Here is a 25,217-nt window from a genome sequence, read left to right on the forward strand (position 1 = left end):
TGTTCGGGAGACTGCATTGGTCCACAATTAGGGGACATTGGTCCTGTCCATAATGCCACAAAAATTTGTAGCAAGTCTACTGAGACAAGAAAGGTTATTATTGGCAATACAACCACAACACAATTATTGGGACAATAAAACACAGTATTTTTATGTATTAATCCTGTAAACCAGCAGTTCTAAACCTGTGGGTCGTGACCCCTTTGCGGGTCGAACGACCCTTTCATAGGGTTCGCCCAAGACCATCGGAAAACACATATATAATCACAGATTGTTTTTGTGATTAATCACTATGCTTTAATTATGTTCAATTTTTAACAATGAAAATACATCCTGCATATCAGATATATACATTACGATTCATAACAGTAGCAAAATTACAGTTATGAAGTAGCAACGAAAATAATTTTATGGTTGAGGGTCACCACAACATGAGGAACTGTATTAAAGGGTCACGGCATTAGGAAGGTTGAGAACCATTGCTGTAAACCAGAAGTATAAATAAACATTATGGGCTATTTGAACCCAAGGATATTTTCTAACCGTGGATGTTTCTGGCAGACCGAATATCAAGGACCATCTGCCATGGACCAATGTGCTCACGGATGTTCTTGATAGGACCACACTTGAAGGACCTTCCGGCATGGGTCAAATGTCTCCATGGAGTTCTGGACAGGACCAGATGTCCTGAAAGGGTCCCTGAACTTTGTTTCCAGTTTGTTAGCCAGTTCCCAATCCAGGCTGCCCTGAAGCATTCCTTCTGACCTGTTGGTAATGTTGTTTAACTCTTTCTCCTCCTCTGTCTTTCCCTCTCTCCCTGAACTTGTAAGTTTTTCACAAAGTAGTGAGTGGTTTGTTTAACTCTAAAGCCATTATATCTGTTGTTTCTCACTTGCCTGCAACCAAATCTTTTTACCTTACAGACATCTAGTTGATTGCTGAGAGAATATTTTGGATATACCATAGCAGAATACTAGCTGCATCGACTTCACAAGCAAAAAGTATAGAAATAAAAAGTTTGAATAATATTCTGATTGGGGCTTTATTTTTTTTACTTAGCACTAGTAAAAGTTTTTAAGAATTGGAACTAAATATATTGAACCTGAAAGTTTAAAAATAAACTTCTCTTCTTTTAGTTACATAAGAAATAGAATTATAGAGTTATAATTGTGATTTACAGAAAAATAGTCACATTTCAAGAGCGATATAGAAAGATAGATTTTTTAAAAAAATAAGCATACTCATTGCCATATTCCTTTAAGATAGGGTTACTTACTATACATTCAGTTTCACTGGGACAATTTTAGTACATGCTTATTGTTCCAGTGTAATTATTAATAGTGCACTATTCCACCCTCAAAAGTGGCCTGGTTTGAACAATTATACAGTTATTTTATTTAAAGGAGAGTTCAGTTCTAGTGAATAAAATTATATCTATCTTCTACTTTAGGTTAAACCAAATATCTCAAAATATTAAATAACCATGATAATATGCTAACACAAAGAGATTAATAAAGTATACAGTTGATGGTTAAACATTTCCCTTTCACATTCAGATATGAAAAAATTCTAGACTCTCCTTCTAGTAGGTGAATGGCATAATTTAACCTACAATTAATTATAAAAGAAGCATGCAGTTTTGTTCATTAGCCGAAGTCAGAGTGTGCACTTTAAAACTGAGATTCTGTAGGATACACACACAATATTTTACACCCATAAACCAAGTTGAGGCCTGAAACACAGTTTCATTTATCTTTATATTCTAAGCTTTATAGTGTCGCAGAGAGTGTCCATCTGTTCAGCTGAGATTGCTTTAAATAGTGAGAGGTCAGAAAGACTTAGATGATCAAGGTCAAAGGAGCCTCTTGACCCTGTGATACTTGCCAAAGCAATTGGAACATCGGGACTGATAGACCGTTAGATGCCGTTCGCTAAAGCAGGCTCCACTTTAATTGGTAATGATAGCAAGAATGCCCAGTAAAGTTATTGCTGAAAGAAAACAAAAAGTATCCAATATAGTAATTTATTACCAGTCAGTGGGTTTCCCCCACTAGGTTGTTTTACCCCTGCAGTGGTGAGAGAAAGCAAAAAGGTACTCTAACACTTAGCTGAAAATGGATGCCCTGCTGGCACCAGGGATGAGTGGTGGCCCCGTGATTGCCTGTGCCATTAGCTTGGTAATGTCGTCTCTATTGTAAGCTCAGCTCCCCAGGTTCTTCCTGTGCATCGGCTGCAGATTGAAGGCTTTCTCTTTTGTCTTCTATTTGTGCTGCCAGTCACACTGCTTCCCACCGGCCCTTTGGAGGGTGACAGTTTTTACTACCAACAACTATCTCCAGCAACCCTTGGGCTCAATGGGTCCTAAATTGAATGGCTGGCGCTTTCACTTACACCTTGTTGTTTGATTTATGCACTGTTGGGATATCTGTCCATTCCTGTCGTTCCACCAATGGCTTTTCGTATCTTTGTAAGATGTATGCTTTTCATAAACAGTATATCCCTACCTGTTCATGGTTTCTATGAAATTAAGTCATTTGTTATAAATGTTGAAACGTATTTGGTGCCATATGAGCAAAGCCCTTTGTAGATCTTTTTCATTTAGTCAATCAATAAAAAAAAGTCCCTTTAAAAATAGTTACTGGTTTCTGTCAATGAAGATAAAATTCCCATGGAGAAATATAAATGAGCTCTTTTGAACATCCAGACTTTTTTTCCATAAAAATATCTTAAGATAAAGTATATCGCACTGAAGAAAGATAGATTAAAGAAGAGAATTTCCTAATTGCCAGCACAGACATGGTAAAATAAATCTTATTTCACATTTCCAATTATATATGGAAGATGCAGCTTTTGTTTTTGGCTTGTATATGTGTCTGATTTAAAAAAGCCCCACCCTTATAGAAAGAGTGAAAGGCAATAAGCAGATGGATACTCCTACCTTCCTCAAACATTTGTGTTTACTTCCAGGTCTGCTTCATCTCATGACTTAAATTTATTTCTGAAATAATTATATGTAGAAAGCAATGTTAAGTAGCAGTTATAGTTAAGCATAACAAACTTGATTTTGTTTTCATAAATGAGGGTCCAGATAGTGTACTAAAGGTTTATTACTGTATGCATGTTTAATAGCTAAAGTACTCTTTCATACATTTAGTTTGCATATTTAAAATGAAATGATGTGCTATTATAATGCTTCATGGAATTGTCACTTTAATTAAAGTTTAGACATTTTGGTTTAAATCATGAAAATTAATAAATCGTTGAAAATGTTATTTTCTCTACACACACACACACACACACACACACACGGAGTTTCAGCTTTTAATTTACGCAAACATTATCTACAACTAGATCTGTGATGAGTAGAAAGCTATAGACTAGAGTTGGCCTCTCCTCCACCAGCTGCTTTTATTTTGAAAGGTTCTCAAGACTGTGTCTGAGTATTCCAAAGGCAGTTTGATGGGAAGCATTTCCTGAGCTACCTCGAATCAATTTTAGAAACCACAGTACTTTGCACTTCAAAACAACTAGTAACTTCAGCTCTGAAGGCCAGAGTGGAGCTGCATCATCTTTTCAAGGATAGGTAGAGAAAGACATTTCAGAAAGAAAAAATAAATCATAATAACCTGTTTCTGCACTTTGAGGAATTGCTTGACTTGCTGAATTAAAATTTTAAACTCAATAAACATGGAATTATTATTTTTATTTTTTAAATATATATATTTTTTAATTTCAGAGAGTGGAAGGGAGAGGGAGAAATAGAAACATCAATGATGAGAGAGAATCATTGATTGGCTGCCTCCTGCACACCCCCTACTGGGCATTGAGCCTGCAACCCAGGCATGTGCCCTGACCTGGAATCAAACTGGTGACCCTCAGATTCATAGGCCAACACTGAACCACTGAGCCACACTGGCCGGGCGACATGGAATTAATTAATTAATTGCTGATATGGAGATCAGGCATTCGTTATCCCCCATGTCACTAATATTCATAGACCAAAGAATCCTTAAATCAATATCTGCTTTAGCTCTGAGTTTGAATTTTCAGAACTTAAATTTTAAAGTGAAACTGTGTGAAAGATTTCAGCTCTGGATAAATGTTAGCTTATCATTACATTAATTAATGATACTTTCTAACCTGCATTTTCTACCCTGGAATCAGCCAAAGGGCAAAGCGCAGACCACGCAGGAGCTTGTTCATCAGGAGTGTGTGTCTTGTTAGAAAAATGACCAGTGTCTCAGGAAAGAGGGTAAACCAAGGTGGGATTCTCCATCAGCTAATGGAAATGTGTCTTCTAAGGGAGGTAGCAGAGTTCCCAGAATAAGTTGAATCCCTGTGGTAAACAGCCTTTGGAGACAAGAAGGTAGATAGGTAAAATAGCATTTAAGTTGTACTTTCCATGAAATTTTTATGTGGTTCTGTGTATTAAATCAGTTAAAGTAGATGGCATGTCTTGATATATTTGAGGGGGGAAAATATAAAAGCATTTTCTTTTCCTGGACATCATGTCAGTAATATATATACAGTAATTTGACTTTTCAGGTATGGTTTATGTTGTAACTTAAGACTTTCCAAAATACGATGTAGCAGTATTGGTTTTCATGTATCACTAATGGATCAAGGCTGAATTTTAGGAAATGAGTGCTTGACAGTTCAGGGAGGACCCTGACGTTTATGGGTAGTAAACAAAGCTCTCTCACTCTTCAAACCACTGCCTTTGTGTTAGTCTCCATTATTATGATGCTGTGGACGTGCTCCTTTCTAGGCCATAGAATAAAGGCATGTGTATAGATCTGTGTGCATATGTATAACTTTGTTTTCATATAGAAATGAGATTATATTATAGATGCTGTCCTACAGGTTGCTTTGTCAAATGAGAAATATTTGGCGCACATCCTTCTATATCAGTACCCTGGTTAGATTTTTAACTAAGCCTCCAATAACTACTGTTTTATTTTTCTCTTTAAGAAATCTTTGATGGGGGAGCTATTTAGAATTACATGTTAATATGTAATTATTGCTACTTTATGCTGTTAAAATGGTATTCTTTCATTTACTGGATAAATCTAATTTAAATGTTTAGGCGTGAATATTTCTCTCTTCTCTGCGTCCAGTGTGGCTAGAGAGCAGTCCGGTTCCTGAGTAGGGGCTGCTGGGGATTGAAAAAATGAAAGAAAGAGACAGACACAGAGATGGAAGAAAAAAGCTGGGCCAGGTGGGACCACTGTCCTCTGATGGAGAGACAGAGACAGGAACCCAGAGCCAATACAGCATGTTTATTTTATACAGCAAAAAACAGGAAGTTTTACTAAAAGTCAAGACAAAGGAGATTATGTGCATTCTTGGGTGGGCCTGAGTCATATTCATTCCTGATGCTTGGCTGGATTTAAATAACAAAACCCACCCCCTGGCACCTGGGCTGAAGATCAAGCTGACAACACTCCTGTCTTTTGGCAAAGTGTGTTTCCAGGACATGGCTTTGCCAACGCCACTGGATTCAGCTGACAGTAATTAAGGAAATGCTCATGTGCCTTCCCAGGTGCTCTATACATCCAGGGATTAAGGAGGAGTAGCTATTCACATACATGGATTTGGAAACCATTCCAACTTATCCAATATTAGGAAAATGTATGAATCAAATGATTTAAAATATTTTTAAAAAACAGCAATAACCATACTGATTTAATTAATAATAATATGCCATTCCTACTATTATTGAATATATTTTTAACATTTTAGCAAATGCCAGGGGTTAAGAAAAATAAATATGCCCTAACTAGTTTGGCTCAGTGGATAGAGCATCGGCCCATGGACTAAAAGGTCTTGGGTTCGATTCTGGTTAAAGGCACATACCTCAGTTACAGACTCAGTTCCCGGCCCCAGGTGGGTTGCGTGTAGGATGCAACTAATTGATGTGTCTCACTCACATCAATGTTTCTCTTCTATCTCACTCTATCTGAAAAATCAATGGAAAAATATCCTCAGGTGAGGATTAACTAAAAACAAGAAAAAGAAAAAGAAATATAAATATAAATAATAAGGATGGGAAGAATGGAACAAATTACCTTTATTTAAATATAGTAATGGTGGATACTCTATACAAAAATATGAATAAAAGAGAAAACCTAGTAGCACAAAAAATAAAGGTAAGCATGGGAATGCTGAAACCAAAATTAATATAATAATACAAAAACCCACTTTTTTGAAAATACAATAAATATAAAAATTCTCTTCATAATTGCAATAAAAATAGAAAATAAACAGGGATAAATTTAATAAAAAATATGTAACACCCATATGAATATGTTTTAAAAATTACCAAAAGACATAAAAAAATATTGATTTACTAATTTAATGCAATCCCAGAGAGAAAACAAAGCATTTTTAAAATTAACATAGTAACAAATTTATACATTTAATAACAATAACTTTCGAAATCTCCTTGGTGGGTTTTTGGAAACTTGATAAGTTGATTACAAAGTTCCTCTGGAAAAATAAATATATAAAATGATCTAAGAAAAATTAAGAAAAAGAGGAATCTTGGGCATGGGGCTTCCTTCTAATATGTCTACCTATCTATCTGCATTACAGTGCATAGTGGTTCAAGAACAGACAAATAGATAAAAAAGAATAAAAGAGTCCAGAAAGGAGCTGTTGTATAAATCATAATTTTCTCTTAGGAAAAAGATGGCACTTAAAATTCTACAGAAAAGTTAATAAGTGGCTTTTATATAATTGAGTATAATGTTTGAAAAATATATAAAATAATACCCTTTCTTTCTCCTTTAACAAAAATAAACTTCAGATGAATAAAAGTTTTAAATATAGAATGATAGGTCACTAGAAGAAAATATGTGGCAATATTTTTACTAATTGGGTTAGGAAGGGCCTAGGAGTAGCAAAATTTAAAAATGAAAAAAAGTGATAATCTCTACTATTAAAATTTTTAAAAAACTATATTGCAAGCTCCCCAATCTATAAATATAAAACTTAATGAGACTTGAAAATTATTTGCAATATATTCAATACAGGATTAATATTTTTACATACAAAAGGGCTCTTACAAATTGATAAGGGAAATATAAATAGGAAAATAGGAAAGTGAGCAAAGATGCATACTTATATATCACAGAAAAATACAAATAATCATTAAGGTGTTCTCACTAAAATAGCATCAATGCAAATTTTCTATTATCAGATTAATAAATATTTTTAAAATGCTGAACGCTTTAACGGTATAACAAAATGACATGTAGATTCACGCTTGGTTGAAGTGTGTTTTGAAACAACCTTGGTGGAGCACATTCTAACAATTGAACCAACATTTTGAAAGTTTCACCTTGAAATTCTATTTCACAGAATTTTTAAGAGAACCAGGAAAGTGGTCTATGATTTTAGGCACAGGTGTGTTCAGAGAAGGGCTAGAAAATAGTGTTTTCATTTGTGACTTTGGAGAAATGGCTTATTTATAGAACACTTTTGTTCTTTTCCAAATTACCCCAGCCTCTGCATCAATAAGATTTTGAAGAGACATAGTTCAAAGTCAAGGCAATGAGATCGGAATATACCAGGAGCCAAGAGTGGGGGCACCCCGAGTGAAGCTCTGGGCCGATCGGAGCCCCCTGACAAAAGCAATCTGTTACGGAGCAGGTTGGCTCTTGACTGACCCTGTAATTAGGTGCTTAAATGGGCTAGTGTTGTGAGACACTTATTTCTCACTTAGGCGACAGTTTTTTAAGTGAATTTCTCTGGTCACACAGAGGTTAGAGATGGGTTTACAGAAAAGTGCAGAACTAACACTCAAAGGCCGAATTCCAAGTTACTGTAAACAAGTGAACTTAATGATGATTTTTAAAAATGTGCCCAGTTTTATTTGTTATTTTTTCAAGAAGACCTGGAATAACATATTCAATCATTATGTTTCAGTACTTTATAGTTACTAGAGAAAGCCATGAACTCAGTACGTTTACCCTCAATGGTTATGTGACTCAGTTTATCCAGCACTTTTAGGCTCAATAACGTATTTTGTAAAAATCCTCACACTCTATGTAATCTTACCAGAACAAATTTTGCTGATGTCATGCCATGAGATGGAGGCAGGCTCAGCTTTTTAGAGATTGCAGACGATGAAAATAAGGATACTTATACATATGATGATGACAGAAGGTAAATGTTGGGGGAAAATCATGTCATGAGACATCCAAGGAAAAAGCAAGGTTACAGTTAGAAGTGGGCATTAGAAAAGGTTTATGAAGTTAAGTCAATTGGGGAAAATGAGCTTTCTTCCTTTCTTTTTTTAAAATAGATTTTTATTGATTTCAGAGAGGAATGGGAGAGGGAGAAAGAGATAGAAACATCCATGATGAGAGAGAATCAATGATCGGCTGCCTCCTGCACACCCCCCACTGGGGATTGAGCCCACAACCCGGGCACATGGCCTTTACTGGAATCGAACCTGGGACTCTTCAGTACACAGGCCGACGCTCTATCCACTGAGCCAAACCGGCTAGGGCGAAATGAGCTTTCTTTAAGGGTAGAATTTCTGTTGATGGTGTTAGGGCATTCTCAATCTGAGAAGATACACAGAGGCAGAGAAATCAGAAAAGGCTGAGAGGCCAAGACAAACTATCAACAGCAGAGGAGTCGGGCATCAGTGCCAAGTACTGATTGCAGTTAGGAGAGGAGGCTGGGAAAGTATTCGAGTGAGAGGAACTAGACTGTCAGCTGCATGCTGCAGGGACTCTGTCTTGCTCACCATTGAGTCTTTCACACATGGCACAGCAGGCAGCACATAGATGTTTAGTAAACATTGGATGGATGGATGGATGGATGGATGGATGGATGGATGGATGGGTGGATGGATGGATGACTGAATGATTGATAAAATGTTAAGGTGAGGACTTGGTGTGAGAGGCACTGAAGAAAGAGAGAACTTAAGAAGAGAGGAGGGAAGAATGCTATCCAGATTTAAGCCTGGTTCCCTGGGAGAATGCTGCCAGGCGTGTCAGGAGACGGAGTAGACTTTCTTAGCTGTGAGGTGGTGTTGCAGTAACCATGGTTTAATAAGCATGTTTTAGAGCACAAATAATACCTTCTTGGTAGTTACAAAATTTTATGACTTTTCAATACGTTTCCCTGTAATTTGGTGAAAAGCATTGGCAAACAGAAAAATGTGATGAGTAGACAATATAAAATCCTGATCACAAATCTAGAAGGCTATCTGTTGTACCAGTGACTGTCACTTTTCCTGACTTCCAGCGCCATGTTTAAATACGCCTTTACCATGATGCAATGGAGTAGAAAGTTCCTGGTTCCTGGTGTCATTTTTCTGGTTTAGGAGAGTCCTCTGTTGTCTGACTGGCAGGACAGGAAAGCCCTTGCTGGTCTGGACATTAGACCTGGGCATCTCTCTCCTATTCCGTACGGCACAGAGGACATCAGGCAGTGACGGATCTGCCTTTAGGGAGCCCCCACGGTGGTGCTGAACTTTTCTCATCTCACCCCTAAAAAAAGACTCTGTCTAATGTTACAGTAAGAGATTGGACATATGTATCTTCAGAATTATTCCTAGCTTTTTGTTGGTGATGTGAGAGTGAGGCTGAAGTTTACTCTTATTCCTTTTAGTCTTCAAGGGAAAAAAACTGCTTTCATTAGTGTTGTTTTCCTGGTTGTGTAGGAGATATAAGGTCTTATGAGTTTTCTTAAATACTACTATTTGTAAAATAAATGATTTTAGAAGTAGCCAAAAGAGTCAGACGTGAATCCTGCTCTCAAGTAAGTCATACCAGAAGATAGAGGCCATCATTCCTGGATTGAAGTTGCCTCCCTCCTTGGGGAAGATTAAATTTCACGCATGAAAATGTTCATGACTAAGGCTACAAGTGAATTGCTAAAGAGTTGAGAGAGGAGAGAGAGCATATGGGACTGGAGTGGGTGAAAATGCAAACCATAGGAGGTCGGATTTGGGCTAGAGCTTGAGACTAGGAGGATGCTGTTAAGGTAACAAGTAGAGGCAAAGACTCACCTGTGAGAATGACAAACATGTAGGAGGGTCAGTTAGAGAAACCTGACCAAATGCCGGAGGAGGGTGGTAAACTTAGCCAAGAAAGGGAGAACGGATTTGACTGGACACCAGAACTTGTCTAATGAATGGGGATGGGCCTTTATGTTAAAAAGGGAGGAGGGTTTGGCTCTGATTTTATATGTAACCAGTTCATTAGTGAATATGTTCATGTAAGGATGACTCTTCCGTATACATCACAGTGAATATGCTCATTAAATAAATGCTTAGCTAATGAGGACTCCTTATATATCTTAGACGTGACAAATAAGAAATATTATTCCAGTCTTTGAAAACTTTGAGTGAATACTGTCATCTGAAGAATCAGAAACAATAGACTTGAAACACAGACTTGGTTATTTACCATATAGGTAATTGTGAACAAGTTAGTTCTCTGTTCGTTATTTTCCCTTCATTAGAGGGGAGGGGATCAGATTAGATCATTTTTAAACTCTTCTTGCTCTAGCATAACTAAATATGAAAAATGTTTTTGCAGCTATTATCTATGATTTCTCACTTAGTATTTAAATATTTGTACTGGGTATTGTACAAAGTCACAAAAGTGAGATGAAGGTAGTTTTAAGCAACAGTTTTACCACATGTGTTTTATGGTTGTGGTAGGTTGGGCAGGTGAAATCCTTTACAACAAACTCAGTGGGGGAATCCACTGTGTTTTCAGAAAGAAGTTTTATCAGAACATGGTGTGAGTGCATTTCTACCTCCAAAAGCAGGGGGTAAAACCAGCCCAGTTTAACAATTTTGTCCTTCTGAGTCAGACAGAACAGGAAGAGGTGCAAGCTGAACACAGTAGAATGAAAGGGAAAAAAATGAATAGTCTCTCTCTCTCTCTCTCCCTCTCTCTCTCTCTCTCTCTATATATATATATCTACACTAATAAAAGAGAAACATGGTAATTAGCGTACGACCGCTACCCTTTTCATTGGCTAATCAGTGAATTAGCAAATTAACTGTCAGCCAAGATGGCAGCCGGCAGCCAGGCAGCTGAGAACAGGATGCTTGGTTGCCCCAGCGATAGAGGAAACCAAGGTTCCCGCCTGCAGCTGCAGGGCTCTGAGCTCCTGAAGCAACAGCTCCAAAAGATACAATGTTTCAATTATAGAAGCTAAAAGATGGCGGTTAATCTGCATACTCAGGCTCCAAGCGGTGGAGTGAAGCCAAACAGCCCTGAAGCCGCAGAGCAGAGAGGCCTCACTGCCCGGGGATCAGCGGAGCCGAGAGGCCTCCCGCTCCAGGATCAACGGAGCTGAGAGGCCTCCCGGCCAGGTGATCGGCAGAGCCGAGAGGCCTCCCGGCCGCCTGGATCAGCGGAGCCGAGAGGCCTCCGGGCCCCGGGATCAGCGGAGCCGAGAGGCCTCCTGCTCCGGGATCAGCGGAGCTGAGAGGCCTCCCGGCCAGGTGATCGGCAGAGCCGAGAGGCCTCCCAGCCACCTGGATCAGCGGAGCCGAGAGGCCTCCGGGCCCCGGAATCAGCGGAGCCGAGAGGCCTCCCGGCCAGGAGATCAGTGGAGCCGAGAGGCCTCTCTGCCGCCTGGATCAGCGGAGCCTGATGGAAGCCCTGTGTGTTTATGCACCCTGGGGGTGCAGAGGTCCTGTCCTAGGCAGGGGCCTATGGCGAAATTTTCGACTCTGAGAAGCAGCCTACGGGCTGGAAGGCGGCTCCTCTGACCTCAGTGCTGGAGAAGACGATTAAGCAGAAAACTAAAGAAACCGATTTTACATCATTTCCCAGGTGTAGAACAGTTGGCATGTAAGCCCCTGACCAGTGCCCAGCCTCTCCTCTGTCAGTCTATCTCACTCTTAGGTACCATGTTCTTTGTTCTATCTTAACTGCAACTCATTTTTAAACTAGATTGCTTTTAAAAGAAGACTAAATAAAGTTTCCCTTAAGTTATTTAGGTGGTGCTGGGGCTGCTGGGGCTGCTGGGGGCCTGATAGAAGACACAAACACGCAACGGGGGGCCTGTACCCAGCAGCCCCAAGGCCCGCCACCTTGGTGCTGGGGCTGCTGTGGGTATCAGAGACACAAACCCGCAGGCCCGGCACCCAGCAGACCCAAGGCCTTCGTGGCAGAACTAAGGAGCAGCAAGCCAAGCGGTAGGAAGCAGCAAGCAGGTGGGCAGTAACAAGGGAGGGGTCCCGGACTGCAAGAGGGCACATGCTGGGCTAAGGAACCCCCCACCCATCCCCAGTGCACGAATTTTGTGCACCAGGCCTCTAGTATATATATATTTATATATATAGTCTTCAGACCTATTACATTTTTTTCCTATAGACTTTTGAGGCTTTTGTTGTTCCTTGTTATATGTATATTGCCTTGTTGAGAGCTTGTATTTTGTGTTGTTAACTTCAGTTTTACTGGTCATTTATTCTTGAATCTTTTGGGGAGTAGAGAAGTAATGTCTGCCCACTGGCCATCTGGGATTCTACTTGCTGACTTTCTGATTCAGAAGCTTTTCCCAAAGTATGTGTACTCCACAGCTCAGCTCTGTGTGCCTCTTCCTCCTGGCCACCTGCTGTTCATAGCATTCACATGTAGCTATGTCAGTACCCTCAGCCTCACCAACGGTCAGAGGTTGGAGTGGAAGGTTGTCCTTTCCTGCTCCCCACGAGCTCTCAAGATTGTAAAGGCCTCCTCTCCTGCCTCAACCTGGAACTTCAGAGAGTAGGACTCAAAGTGATATGATACTAGGCAAAAGACCAGCACCTTCTCTAAGAGCCTGAACAGCACATTTTGGGTAATTATCTATAAGGCAATCAGAGAGCATTCTATATATAACATGTGAACTAATACAATTTATATTTAACCCTTACATTAAAAATTTTCTAAATTAAACTTATTGGAGTGACATTGGTTAATAAGAGTATAAGTCTCAAGTATTTTCAGTGACATACATTAAATGAAATACTTATATTCTTATATTTAATAATTTGTTCTAGACTTTTTTATTATAACTATATTGATGAATGTCTCTAAAATTCTTCTGTTATAATGATGGTTTAGATATGCTTTATCATTGTAGAGATAATATAATCATATTTATATTTTTGTAGAACATTATTCAGTCATGACTTAGCAGCAGGATACTTTTAATAGAATTCTTGTCTGAGGAATATATTTTATATAGATAACATAAATGTAAATAAGCATAAGATTTACTATACCCTTTTCTAGACATTAATAAATATTGTATATGCCCAATCTATAATAATAAAAGCATAATATGCTAATTAGACAGGACGTTCTTCTGGATGACCTTACGGACGAAGCCAGGGCTGCGAGGGAAGCCCAGGTCCCAGGTGCCTGCTGGAGGCTGGAGGCTGAAGGGAGCCTGGGTCCTGGTTGCCTGCCAGTGGCTGGAGGGAAGCCTGGGTCCTGTGTGCCAGAGGGAAGCGGGTGTTGGCAGCCAGAGGAAGAAAGGCCTACTCTTGCACGAATTTCATGCATCAAGCCTCTAGTCCAGGGGTGGGCAAACTTTTTGACTCGAGGGCCACAATGGGTTCTTAAACTGGACCAGAGGGCCGGAACAAAAGCATGGATGGAGTGTTTGTGTGAACTAATGAACTAATATAAATTCAAAGTAAACATCATTACATAAAAGGGTATGGTCTTTTTTTTTTTTAGTTTTATTCATTTCAAAGGAGCCGGATCCGGCCCGCGGGCCGTAGTTTGCCCACGGTTGCTCTAGTCTATCCTATATAATAAAAGGCTAATATGCAAATTGACCGAACAGCAGACTGACCAGTCACTATGACATGCACTGACCACCAGGAGGCAGACGCTCAACACAGGAGCTGCCCCCTGGTGGTCAGTATTCTCCCACAGGGGGAGTGCCACTCAGCCAGAAGCCCTGAGCTGTGCTCATGGCTGGTGAGCACAGTGGCAGTGGCGGAAGCCTCTCCCACCTCCGTGGCAGTGCTAAGGATGTCTGACTGATGGCTTAGGTCCACTCGTGGGGAGTGGGCCTAAGCCGTCAGTCAGACACCCCTAGAGGGCTCCTGGACTGCGAGAGGGAGCAGGCTGGGCTGAGGGACCCCCCCACCCCCCCCCACCAAGTGCACATATTTTGTTCACTGGGCCTCTAGTAATATAGTATATAAGAACTTTAGAATTAATATTATGGGCATTTATAGTTATTCTTTGTTACTTATGTTAAAATAATGGTAAATACTCTTTTTAAAGTTGTTTGATGACATGACTTTAACAATATACTCACTGTTTTTTATTTTTATTTTTTTATTTTTTAAATATATTTTATTGATTTTTTTACGGAGAGGAAGGGAGAGGGATAGAGAGTTAGGAACATCATTGAGAGAGAAACATTGATCAGCTGCCTCTTGCACACCCCCTACTGGGGTTGCTCCTGCAACCAAGGTACATGCCCTTGACAGGAATCGAACATGGGACCCTTCAGTCCGCAGGCCAAAGCTCTATCCACTGAGCCAAACCAGTTAGGGCAACTCACTGCTTTTTAAAAGAAAAAAAATTCAGTGATGATAGGCTAGAGTTATAATATTTCATCATTTTAGTATAATAAAATATAAGAATGTTTTATATTTATAATCTAATAGAATTGTTTCCAAATGGGAAACAATGCTGTAGTGTTCTAAATAAATTTGGAGTAGCATTTATGATTTGAAAAGAATGTAAAATGTCCAGTTGCTTCTGAGGCTTATGGGACCATATTTCAGGGCAGATGTGTTTACAGCAGTGCCATGGGCCTACTGTGGCTGTGTGGACCACCAAATAAGAAGATGGAACCCAACCAGGCAATGTGTGGTGTTTCTAGAGTCATTGCTATGATTTTCATTGGCTCAGTAATTGAGGAGGTTCAGATACTACAGCCAGAGAAGATGATAGCTTTAGGAAAGTAGAAGTTTATGGGAGGGCTAACCGCATGGCTTATGTATTTCTTATATGCATTAGACATTTCATAATAAGATAATGTAAGAAATTCTTTTTACTAAATGACTAGGTCATGAATGGTATTACTATCTTAATTTCACTTCTTGATTACTACTGGTTATAAACATTTTTCACATTTTAATTTTAATGTTATTCTTTGTGAATTGCTATTGATGCCATTTGTCCATTTTCAGTCTGTATAGTTTTTATTTTTGGTTTTCAGAAATTATTTATTAATAATTTTACTAATCCTTACACTATCTTATTGGTAGAAAAAAAATGTGTTTTTGTCCGAGGAATAGGATTGTATAAAACCAAAACCCATTCTGGACTTTTATCTTTAAAAATTTTTAATGGTTTGTTTTTCAAATTTTCTTTTTTATGATTATAAACTAAATGTCATCAGTGGAAAAAAAAAATCCAAAACCTAAATTTAAAAAACCCTAACATATAGAGATTATTTTAACTTCTCTTTCTAATTAAGTTATTAACATTTTAGTGCATGTCCTTCATGAATATAAATGTACATATTATATGTATGAATTTATAGATGTCAATATGTAAAAATATCAATACAGTCATACACACATGGCTTTATTAGAAGGGTATTATTTCTCTGCCTTATAGAACACATTTTTCCCAGTAAATATAGTTTTACACCATTATTTCAAAGTATTTGAATGGTATGCTATTAAATACACATGCTAATTATTTATTCAACAAATATTTATGAAGACACTAATAGTGGCCCAGCTGGCATGGTAAAGTGGTTGAGTGTCAACATATGAACCAGGAGGTCATGTTTGATTCCTGGTCAGGGCACATGCCCGGATTGTGGGCTCGATCCCCAGTGTGGGCCATGCAGGTGGCATCCCTCTCCCTCTACCTTCCTCTCTGAAATCAATTGATGTTTCTATTTCCCTCTCCCTCTACCTTCCTCTCTGAAATCAATTTCCTTTAAAATACCCTAATAATGCTGTAGAGGAGCACTGGGAATAAAGCAACATACAAAACTCCTACAAAGGTGAAGTTTGAATGCTATTGGAGAAAATATACAGTAAACAAATGAATATTGTATATAATATAAGTGCTAGGAAGAAAGGGAAAAAAAGAAGATGATAGAAAGTAGTAGGTTGGCATGAGGGGATGAGGTACTTTAGGAAGGCCTTTTCAAGGAGCAGGAACCTCACTGAAGTATGGGATCCCCCCATGCCAATATTTAGGGCAAAATCATTGTAGGCAGAGAAAGAACAAGGTGTACCTTTAAAAAAAATAAAAACAATTTGACATTGATTAACATTTAGATTACCTCCAACTATTTAAAAATTTAAATAAAATGTTAAACAAGTTTCGAAAGACCATTCTTCTTAAAGATTTTCTAAATTTTTACATGTATTCTAACTGATCTCCTTAATTTTCAAACTTATTTTTCAACTTTGTATGTCTTCATAACCATACTGATAGGAAGATGTGAAAGTGTATATGAAAGGATGTCAATCTAATGCCATAATATTCCATGGGTTCTAGTTTATATTTTTTAAAAGAAAAACAAAAGTTTAAGAAAGAAAAAAATGATTTAAGTATATTAGAATATAGAATGTTTAGAGGGGAATTTTTTTTTAAAATATATTTTATTGATTTTTTACAGAGAGAAGGGAGAGGGATAGAGAGTTAGAAACATCGATGAGAGAGAAACATCGACCAGCTGCCTCCTGCACACCCCCCACTGGGGATGTGCCCGCAACCAAGGTACATGCCCTTGACCGGAATCGAACCTGGGACCCTTGAGTCCCCAGGCCGACACTCTATCCGCTGAGCCAAACCGGTTAGGGCTAGAGTGGAATTTTTATAAGTAATACAAAAACATTAAAATGACTTGCCATTACTTGTACTGCTACTTAATACTTTCTGTTTATGCCATTTTAACCCCATGGACCTTTAGTAAAATCACTTAAAAATAAGGACTTCAACACATAAAGTTTTCTGTTTCTTTCAATCTCCTTCAGGTTGCTGATGCCAAGTCTTTCTCAGGTCCTTTTAATGTCTTGCCTGTGAAGACAAAATGGAGTAACATTGGCTTTCATATCCTTCTGTTTGACTTGGAAAACCTTGTTGAACTTCTGCTGTCAACGCCAGTCTGCGACAGTGACCCTCCCAATTCATTCTATGGCAGTGAGATCCTGAGAAGAGCCAAAAGTACAGTTGAGAAGAAAACATTGACGCTGAAAAGAAATAAAACTGCCTGTGGTTCTCTCTCAGCAGAGGCACAAGCCAAGCCTGTGAGCGAAGCCCCAGCCCAAGGAGATAATTCCATCGTGGTCTTAGAAGAATATGATGGAATTAAAAGGCAGAAGAAAATGAAGAGCTCCAAAAAGACACACCCTAAGCCATCAAGAAAATTTGATGCCAACCTCATAATAGATGCAGCCAAATTGCTCCTATCTTGCCTTTTGCCATGGGGAGTGGATAAAGAATTAGATAACCTCTGCATTAAGCATCTCAATATTTTGAAGCTTCAGGGTCCCGTGTCTTTAGGACTTGCTTCAAATGAAGATCACTTCTCGCTGATGCTGCCAGGTTGGGATTTATGCAATGCCGAAGTGAAGAAAGACTACTCAAAAGTCAATTTGTTTTCCAGAAAAGTGTTGGAATTGTCAAACAAATACACATCCACTCTTCCAAATCAAGCTGGGATGCCAAGAGGACTGGAAAATAATTGTGACGCTTTGCATGAGTCAGACACTATAATTTATTTATTGAGAAGACTATTTTTAGTTAACAAGTTAGTTAACATGCCTGTAGACTTGGCATATGGAATTGATAGGTAAGGCATTCCTAGAGATTTTGACTATTCTTATTTGGGATATTTTAAAAATTATCATTATTTGTTGTATTCAACTCTCTAGCCTTTCTCCTTCTTTTCTTCATTTACACAAAGAATGAATATGCAACAACTCCTTTAGCTCCAAACACATTTAAAAAAACCTTTCTTTTAATTTTTGGGATTGGAGGATAATTTGAGCAGTAAATTTGTTTTAAAATATATTTGTTCAACAAATAACCCTTGTTCTCATAATATGTGCCAGGAAAATCAGAGTGTTAGATGCTGAATGATTCAATAAATAGATAGATGATACATACATACATACAACCTTGAAATACATTGCAGTTGCTATGAATTAAATATGAACAAAGAAATTTAAGTAATCGCCTATAATGATATGTTTTCTATATCACTAGAGGCCTGATGCACAAAATTCGTGCAAGGGCTTTGGCTCCGGCCCCCACCCGCTGCAGCAGCCAGGGGCCTCTGCCGCCTCTGCCGTGGCCCCCAACCGCTGTGGCTTTGTCCAGAAGGAATCGCGTCTGGAAGGATGTCCAGTCTAATTAGCATATTACGCTTTTATTATTATAGATAAGGAAAGGAAAAATTTGAAAATTTCATTCCTCAAATCCCACCATTTAATGTATACTTTGGCATTTTAAAATAGAAGGGACCATCAGTAATTTGTAGAAAGTACAGTTAAGTAATAATAACTGTTGTTTTTTTTTAGTGCTTAGTATCTGCTAGTCACCATGGAAGCCCTTTACATACATGATTTTATTTAGCATGCACAGCAAAGCTGTGCTACAGGCCCTATTATTTCGCTCATTGTATAGGTGACGATATTAAGGCTTATGAAGAGAAGATACCAACCCCAAGATTAATTCATCTTCTTGGAGTCTGATTCAGGGCTGAGTACAGTCTCATTCCAAAGCCTTATTAATCACTCACTTTGACTCTGAATGTCTACCCTCTCCCACTGCTAAAATGCAATGCAGTTTTTCATAGTCTGATATTAGAAGATTTAATTCAATTCATCAGCCTATAGGGGAAATATACATAAATTTCTCCTTTGGGTATGAGCTCATTTAAATGATAAAAATAATGCACATGAAATACATAGAAACCATTGAAGTAAAATAATAAAAAAACAACAACTAGAAAAAACATTTGTAATACAGCTGTTTTAGGTGGTCTGTGTAAAGAGAATAATTAGTGTGAGATAAAACCATGTAGAAAGCCTTTCCAGAAGAGATGCTGTTTGAACTACCCAATACATGGTGGTAAGTGGTCCTTGACATTTATGTTCTTTGATAAGAGCTCAATTCAACAAATACCTGTGTCAGGCACTGTGTAATGGCCAGAGTTCCTGCCCTCGGTGGGCTTAGAGTCTGTTAGCAAAGCAAGTCCCTATGGATTATGCAGGATTCAGTATTATACTTCCTTCCATTATAGTGCTACTGGGTTTTCCATGTTCTGTTCATAGCCCTAACAATGAGAAAACAGACTGGTAAATTTTAGTTGTTTACTATCCTCTATTTTATTTATTTATTTATAAGAATTCAGATAGGCTTCATTTACTTTTCTTTCTATTACTAAGAAAATTACATAGTACCTAAAGTCTGGTTAAAAATAAAATGCAGGCAGCCAGGAGCCCGAAAATCCAGGAATTTATCCTGATTTTATTGTTAACTAGCCATGCGCCTTTGTACTAGTCACTTAACCCTCTAGGCCTTGCTTTCCTCATTTTTAAAATGAGGTGGGTGGGATAGGTGATCATTAAGATTTCTTCAAATTATTAAAAATTTGGGCTGCTACAAAAGTATATTTGTTTGCCGAATTGTGATCCCACAGAGCAGGTGAGGGACTTAGTTATTGTTTGTCCGGGGTGTTTATTCTGTGTTTGTTCCTGATTACCAAGTACGGGGTACAGGATGTGTCTCAAGCCCACTAGGGGCCCACTAGGGGAGATGATAGACTGGCACTAGACCTTCCCTTAAGGTCAGTAGCACAGGCCTGGCCATGTGTCTAAGTTGGAGCATCATCCCATACACTGAAAGGTTGTGAGATTGATCCCCAGTCAGCACATGTACAGGACGCAACTGACCCATGTTTCTCTCTATCTCTCTCTCTAAAATAAATTTTAAAAGCCATATCCTCAGGTAAGGATTAAAAAAAAATTGTTAGCACACATGAGCAAATTCTTTATAGAATTCTTAATTTAAACATTATGCAATGGAGGTGTCAGGATTAGAGACTGCTACCCTCAATCAGTCGCTTCATATTTGATATTTTGTTAGAGACTGCATGTCCTTTGGCAGGAAATCAAAATAATGTGCATTAGATGTGTCACCAGATCCTTCCAACAAGTTTGACCATTTCACTAACATTTCCCTGTGGTTGTGAAGGTTGAGAAGTCCTTGTCTGCTGAACAATCGGGAGCATGATGTGGCTGGATTTTAAGGAAACAGCTAACTGCCTCTGAGCACACACTTGGGCAGTCTCTGAAAGCTGCTGAGTCACCGAATTGGAGCACAGCCTGCCTTCCTCACGTCCCCACGGCACCTGGGGAGAAATCTTTGGCTGATGTCAACATATTAGGATTAAAAATAAATGTTTATTTTGCATTAACCACAAATTGCATGACCTAAATTAGCAAGACCCCTTCTGTAAAAGTAGATCACAAGACAATACTGATAAACTAAAATTCAGAATTCAATTGGGATTAAGGTGTTAGGTAGGAGAAATATGAGGGAATAAGTTTCATCAAAGAGATTAATGTGGAAGACATTGCTAAAAATAATTTGTGTTCACTTCCCAAATTTGTTAAATTGGTCATACACTCATGTTTCACTTATTTAATCTATTTTTCAAAATATTTTTACATATTTACAATAATATACTTTAAATCTTCTTTTTTTCAATAGCTCTTTCAAAATGGATTCTGTGCATAACAAAGTGAAAAGTCCTGGGAATGATATTTTGCATATTTCAAGCTTCTACAGTTACTTACGAAATGGTAAAGTTACAGATATAGTCTGTTTTGTTTTGTTTTTATTTCTATGACATAAAATAACTAGTATTTCTATAACTGAATAGCACTCTACAGTTTAAAATAAGCAATGTGTCTTTTTATTATATTATTTAGTCTGCATTTCACATGGTTATATTTTTGTATTCTGCCAATATTGAAATATATGTGAACATTTTTAAAAGTATATCTTTTTTTAAAATGAGCCTTATGCATGTTTTCTTTTTTAAATACTATTATATTTTTTATTGATTTCAGAGAGGAAGGGAGAGGGAGAGAGAGATAGAAACGTCAATGATGAGAATCATTGATTGGCTGCCTCCTGCACACCCCCTACTGGGGATCAAGCCTGCAACTGGGGCATGTGCCCTTGACTGGAATCAAACTCGGGACCCTTCAGTCCGAAGGCTGCTCTATCCACTGAGCAAACCAGTTAGGGCACATCAGTATCTTTATTACCACATAAGTGATTATTTCACTAGAGAATGTTAGAGCTATTTCAGAAGTCATATAATGGTCCTTGAAATCTGTGACAATCTTGCTCTTTAGATTCATCCAAAAACCTGCTTCTTCACATCTCTGACATCTCAGTAAGTGGCAATTCTATCCTTCCAATTGTTAAGGCCAAAAACTTTGAGGCCATTTTGACGTTTCCCTTTCTCTCACACTCCAGATCTAACCTTTTAGTAATCACCTTGGTTCTACCTTCAGAATATATCCCAGATTTTGACTGCTTCTCTCCACTACAGAACCACCCTTCATGAACCTTAATCACCTCTTGCCTTGATGACTACAGAGGCCTCCTAACCACCCATCTGCTCCTATTTTTCATTCCTACATTCTGTTCTCAACCAGGCAACCAGAGTGACCTATTAGAAACAAAGTCAGAACCTCATGTTTCTGCTTAAAAACCTTTCAGTGGCTTCTGTGTCACTCTAAATAAAAGCCACAGTGTTTAGGATAACTCACAAGGCCCTATATAGAGAAAAACCTATATAACCTGGCTTTTCTGCCTACATCATTGCTCACACTCCCAACTGACCTCATCTCTTTATACTCATTTCCTGCTTCCCATAGTCCAGCTACACTGGTCTTTTTACTCAGACCCAAACATGACAGGCAGGTCTAAGGGCCTTTGTATTGGCTGTTTCCTCTGCCTGGAATTCTTTCCCCAGATTCCAGAGGTCAGCCTGCTGCCCCTCACCTCCACCACACATCCTTCAATTCTTGCTCAAATGCCATTTCATCAATGAAGGTGTCATCCCTTCTCCCAGCAACCCTACCCCTTTCCCTGTTTTACTGTTTTCCACAATCCTTTTCACTACCTGACATACTATATATCTTTTTTTAAATTTGTCATCCACGTCTGGCTGGTAAAATGTAAGTTCCGTAGGTTTTCCTTTTCTTTTTATGACAGCTTTATGCACTGCTATGTTCCCACTTCCTAGAGCAATGCCTGCAAAGAATTAGGTAAATATGCTTGAATTAATGGATGAATAGTTAAAAGGACAGTGGTTTTGGAGATAGCTAAGGTTCAAGATCCAGTTCTGCCACTTACTGTTTCTGTAACTTTATTTCTTCAAAAGCTGTATTTACTGCATTTGTAAAGTTGGAATAATAGTGTGCATGTTGCCTCCAAAGTAATGTAGTATATTATTGCTACATTGGAATGGCCTGAACAGCAACACATGCGGACCCTCATAGGGCTATTGAAAAGAATATTTGGGATATTTTAGAGTGGGAGTTTATTAATAGCTTCAGTTACTGAGTGACTGGTATTTTGAAAGAATTATGCTAATGATTTTGCATATATTATCTCAATTAATATATAAAGGACACTATGTAGAAGGAACTATCTCTGTTTTACCCTTAGAGAAACTGGAGGTCAGGGAACTTAGATGACTTACTTATCGCCATAAGCACAGGGGCCAGATTCTAGTCCAACTGTCTGATTCCAAATCCCTTGCTCTTTCCAGTATGTCAGGCCACTTCTCACATCTAAGATTACTAGTAATGTTCTCCCTATATGGCCCCATTCTGAGTTGCCTATTTTTTCCTTCGGTAGTAGTTCTTGTTAGGGTATTTCTTCTTGTTTTCATTTTTTTTTTATTAGGCTAGGAAATGGATTGGAATTTGAGGCATAACACAGGTGGTTTCTGCAGAGACCAAGAGACTTGCTAACCAGAGCCAGGGAGCCCCAGGCTTTCCTGTGGCTGCCGAACCAAACAGCCCGAGCAGCTAGTGCTAGTACTGATGCATCCGTGGTGTTTGGAGTTGGTCTTTATAGCATTTACAACCCAGTGAGGTAATAAGGAAATGTTGTTGTGTGTTTTAATAATTGAAAGATGAGAGGTAGAGGGAAGGGAGGGATTTGCTTCGTGCTACTAATTCTGTAATCAACGCCTGAAGAATAAAATTACACTGTGGCACTCATTCTAAAGGGTTGACAGGAACCAATACCCAGTTCTGTCAGCAAGAATGGTGACTAGGTAATAGTGGTAAACCTGGGATGTTTTCTTTTCATCTTTCCCCCTTAAGTTGCAATTAATTCTTTAACTCACTGACATTGCCAAGAAAAGTTGGCTCTCATTTCCACCTCATATTAAAATTTAATGTCACATTAAAGTGCACTGTGAAGTACCCCCTGATGCCAGTAAGCAGTTACAGATGAGACCAATACTTTGCTTTGATGGTAGAGTCACAAGGTCAACAAAAGGAGAGAGATCAAAAAAGTGTCCTCTTACCTGCTGTGCTCATGAAGAACTGGAAAATATGACTTCAAAATCATAGTGCTCTCTCATACTTGCATGTTTTATGCCCTGATCTTGGTCATTTCAAATTCACATTATATGTTCCATCAGGAAAAATAATGATATTAATGAGTTATAAGTTTCTTATGTATTGTATATATCTCTTTCATGTTCTCAATTTATATTATATTTAATACCTTCTAGCACATTTCCCTTGAACACTGATGTAATGCACACATACATATATCTATTAATATTTAAAATGGTGAATTAATGAAATACATATTAGACTAGTACTAATTTTAAAAGTTGATAGCAGGATTTCAGACCTATATAATACATTTATTTAAATAGACAATCATAGTCATTTTTCTCTCCAGCGCAAGCCCTCGTTGTTTTTATCTCATTCAGGGATCTGGTACCTAGATAATATATTTTACCCATCAGAAAGCCTTAATTCATCGATTTTTCACTTAGATGATAATATGTACATTTTCAATTAATGAAAAGGTACTTATTAAGTGCTTTTTGTGTAGGAAACTGCTGGACACTATAGATCAATTTAAATAAACCAAGCCCTAGCTCACTCTTAAAATTTCACACTGAACATTAAGGCAAATGGATAGAAAGGAGATTCAAGAGGGCAGCCTTAAAAGAAACAATACATAACAAAATGAGGCAAATTAAAACCGAAGTGCTGTACCTATTGATCAGAGTAGCAGAGCTGGGTAAGGACAAATCAAGGGAAGTCTTTTATATGATTTCTGCATGATAGATGCAATGTACAATTTCAAGAACTGTTTGCATTAAGAAGGAATTATAAAATTTGGTGACCTGTTTGGGTGGGAATATTAGCAGTCATTGCATTTTGTTGGCAAAAAAAAGGTACAAAGATGGGTTTAAGGTATAAAGATGAATTTGATTTAACATAGATATGTATTAGTATAATTATTATAAATACATAAATTAATGGTTTTTGACTCTCACTGTACATGAAAATCATCTGAGGTACTTTTACAGAGTATTAATGCCTGGCCCACTGTCATCCTGAGACCTATTGAATCAATTGAATCAGAATCTCTGTAAAGCTGACCCTGGGCTCTGGTGTTTATGAAAAAAGTATCCCCAAGTGATTCTACTGTCAGCAGCTAGAGTTGAGGACCATTGAGTGCATCCATTTTGAATACTTTCAAGATATAAATGTGTTCTGTCTATTTCTAGGCAAGAATGAACCCCACCTACCTGAAGCTGACGTTTCTCTTTTGAAGCTAATTTCCTGTTGGAGAGACCAGTCTGTGCAGGTATGACACCGCTCATTTTCTTGATTATGGAAGACTTTATTGCTGCTGTGGTTCATGCATCCTCCCCTTTGATTGAAAGTACGAGTGAGTAGGTATGCTTGTCCTCACACAATGTCCTCCCAGGGCATTTCATTGAATGGGGCTAATGCAGAGAGTAATAATGAGGGGGAAAGTGGGGAATAATATATACGAGGGTGAACCAAGCTAGGGGTTCTGAATGGAGGGAGCTAAGGAAGGTATGTTCATGGTATCAGTAACTTACTACTCATTGAAATTTCACTTTGTGGCACAATTGTCTATTTTTTTTTTATTTCAAAATGTCCC

At 38.3% G+C, this 25,217-nt stretch overlaps 1 protein-coding gene across 4 annotated transcripts in view; it reads left to right on the forward strand.

Annotated features, from left to right (window-relative positions):
* WDR72 (WD repeat domain 72) overlaps positions 1-25,217 on the forward strand; it is a 305,723-nt gene that overhangs the window by 95,749 nt on the left and 184,757 nt on the right. For all 4 annotated transcript variants that reach the window (XR_011472409.1, XM_070422447.1, XM_070422455.1 and 1 more), the window contains 3 exons: positions 16,994-17,811; positions 20,739-20,830; positions 24,814-24,893. Coding sequence is in view for 3 of the 4 variants with exons in the window: in XM_070422447.1 (XP_070278548.1) it covers positions 16,994-17,811; positions 20,739-20,830; positions 24,814-24,893 (990 nt within the window). In the remaining variant the exon portion in view is untranslated. The remainder of the gene's footprint in view (positions 1-16,993; positions 17,812-20,738; positions 20,831-24,813; positions 24,894-25,217) is intronic.

Source organism: Myotis yumanensis, unplaced genomic scaffold (genome assembly GCF_028538775.1).
Source record: "Myotis yumanensis isolate MYYU_CA2020_CCGP unplaced genomic scaffold, mMyoYum1.0.hap1 SCAF_1, whole genome shotgun sequence".
In the NCBI taxonomy this organism is placed as follows: Eukaryota; Metazoa; Chordata; class Mammalia; order Chiroptera; family Vespertilionidae; genus Myotis; species Myotis yumanensis.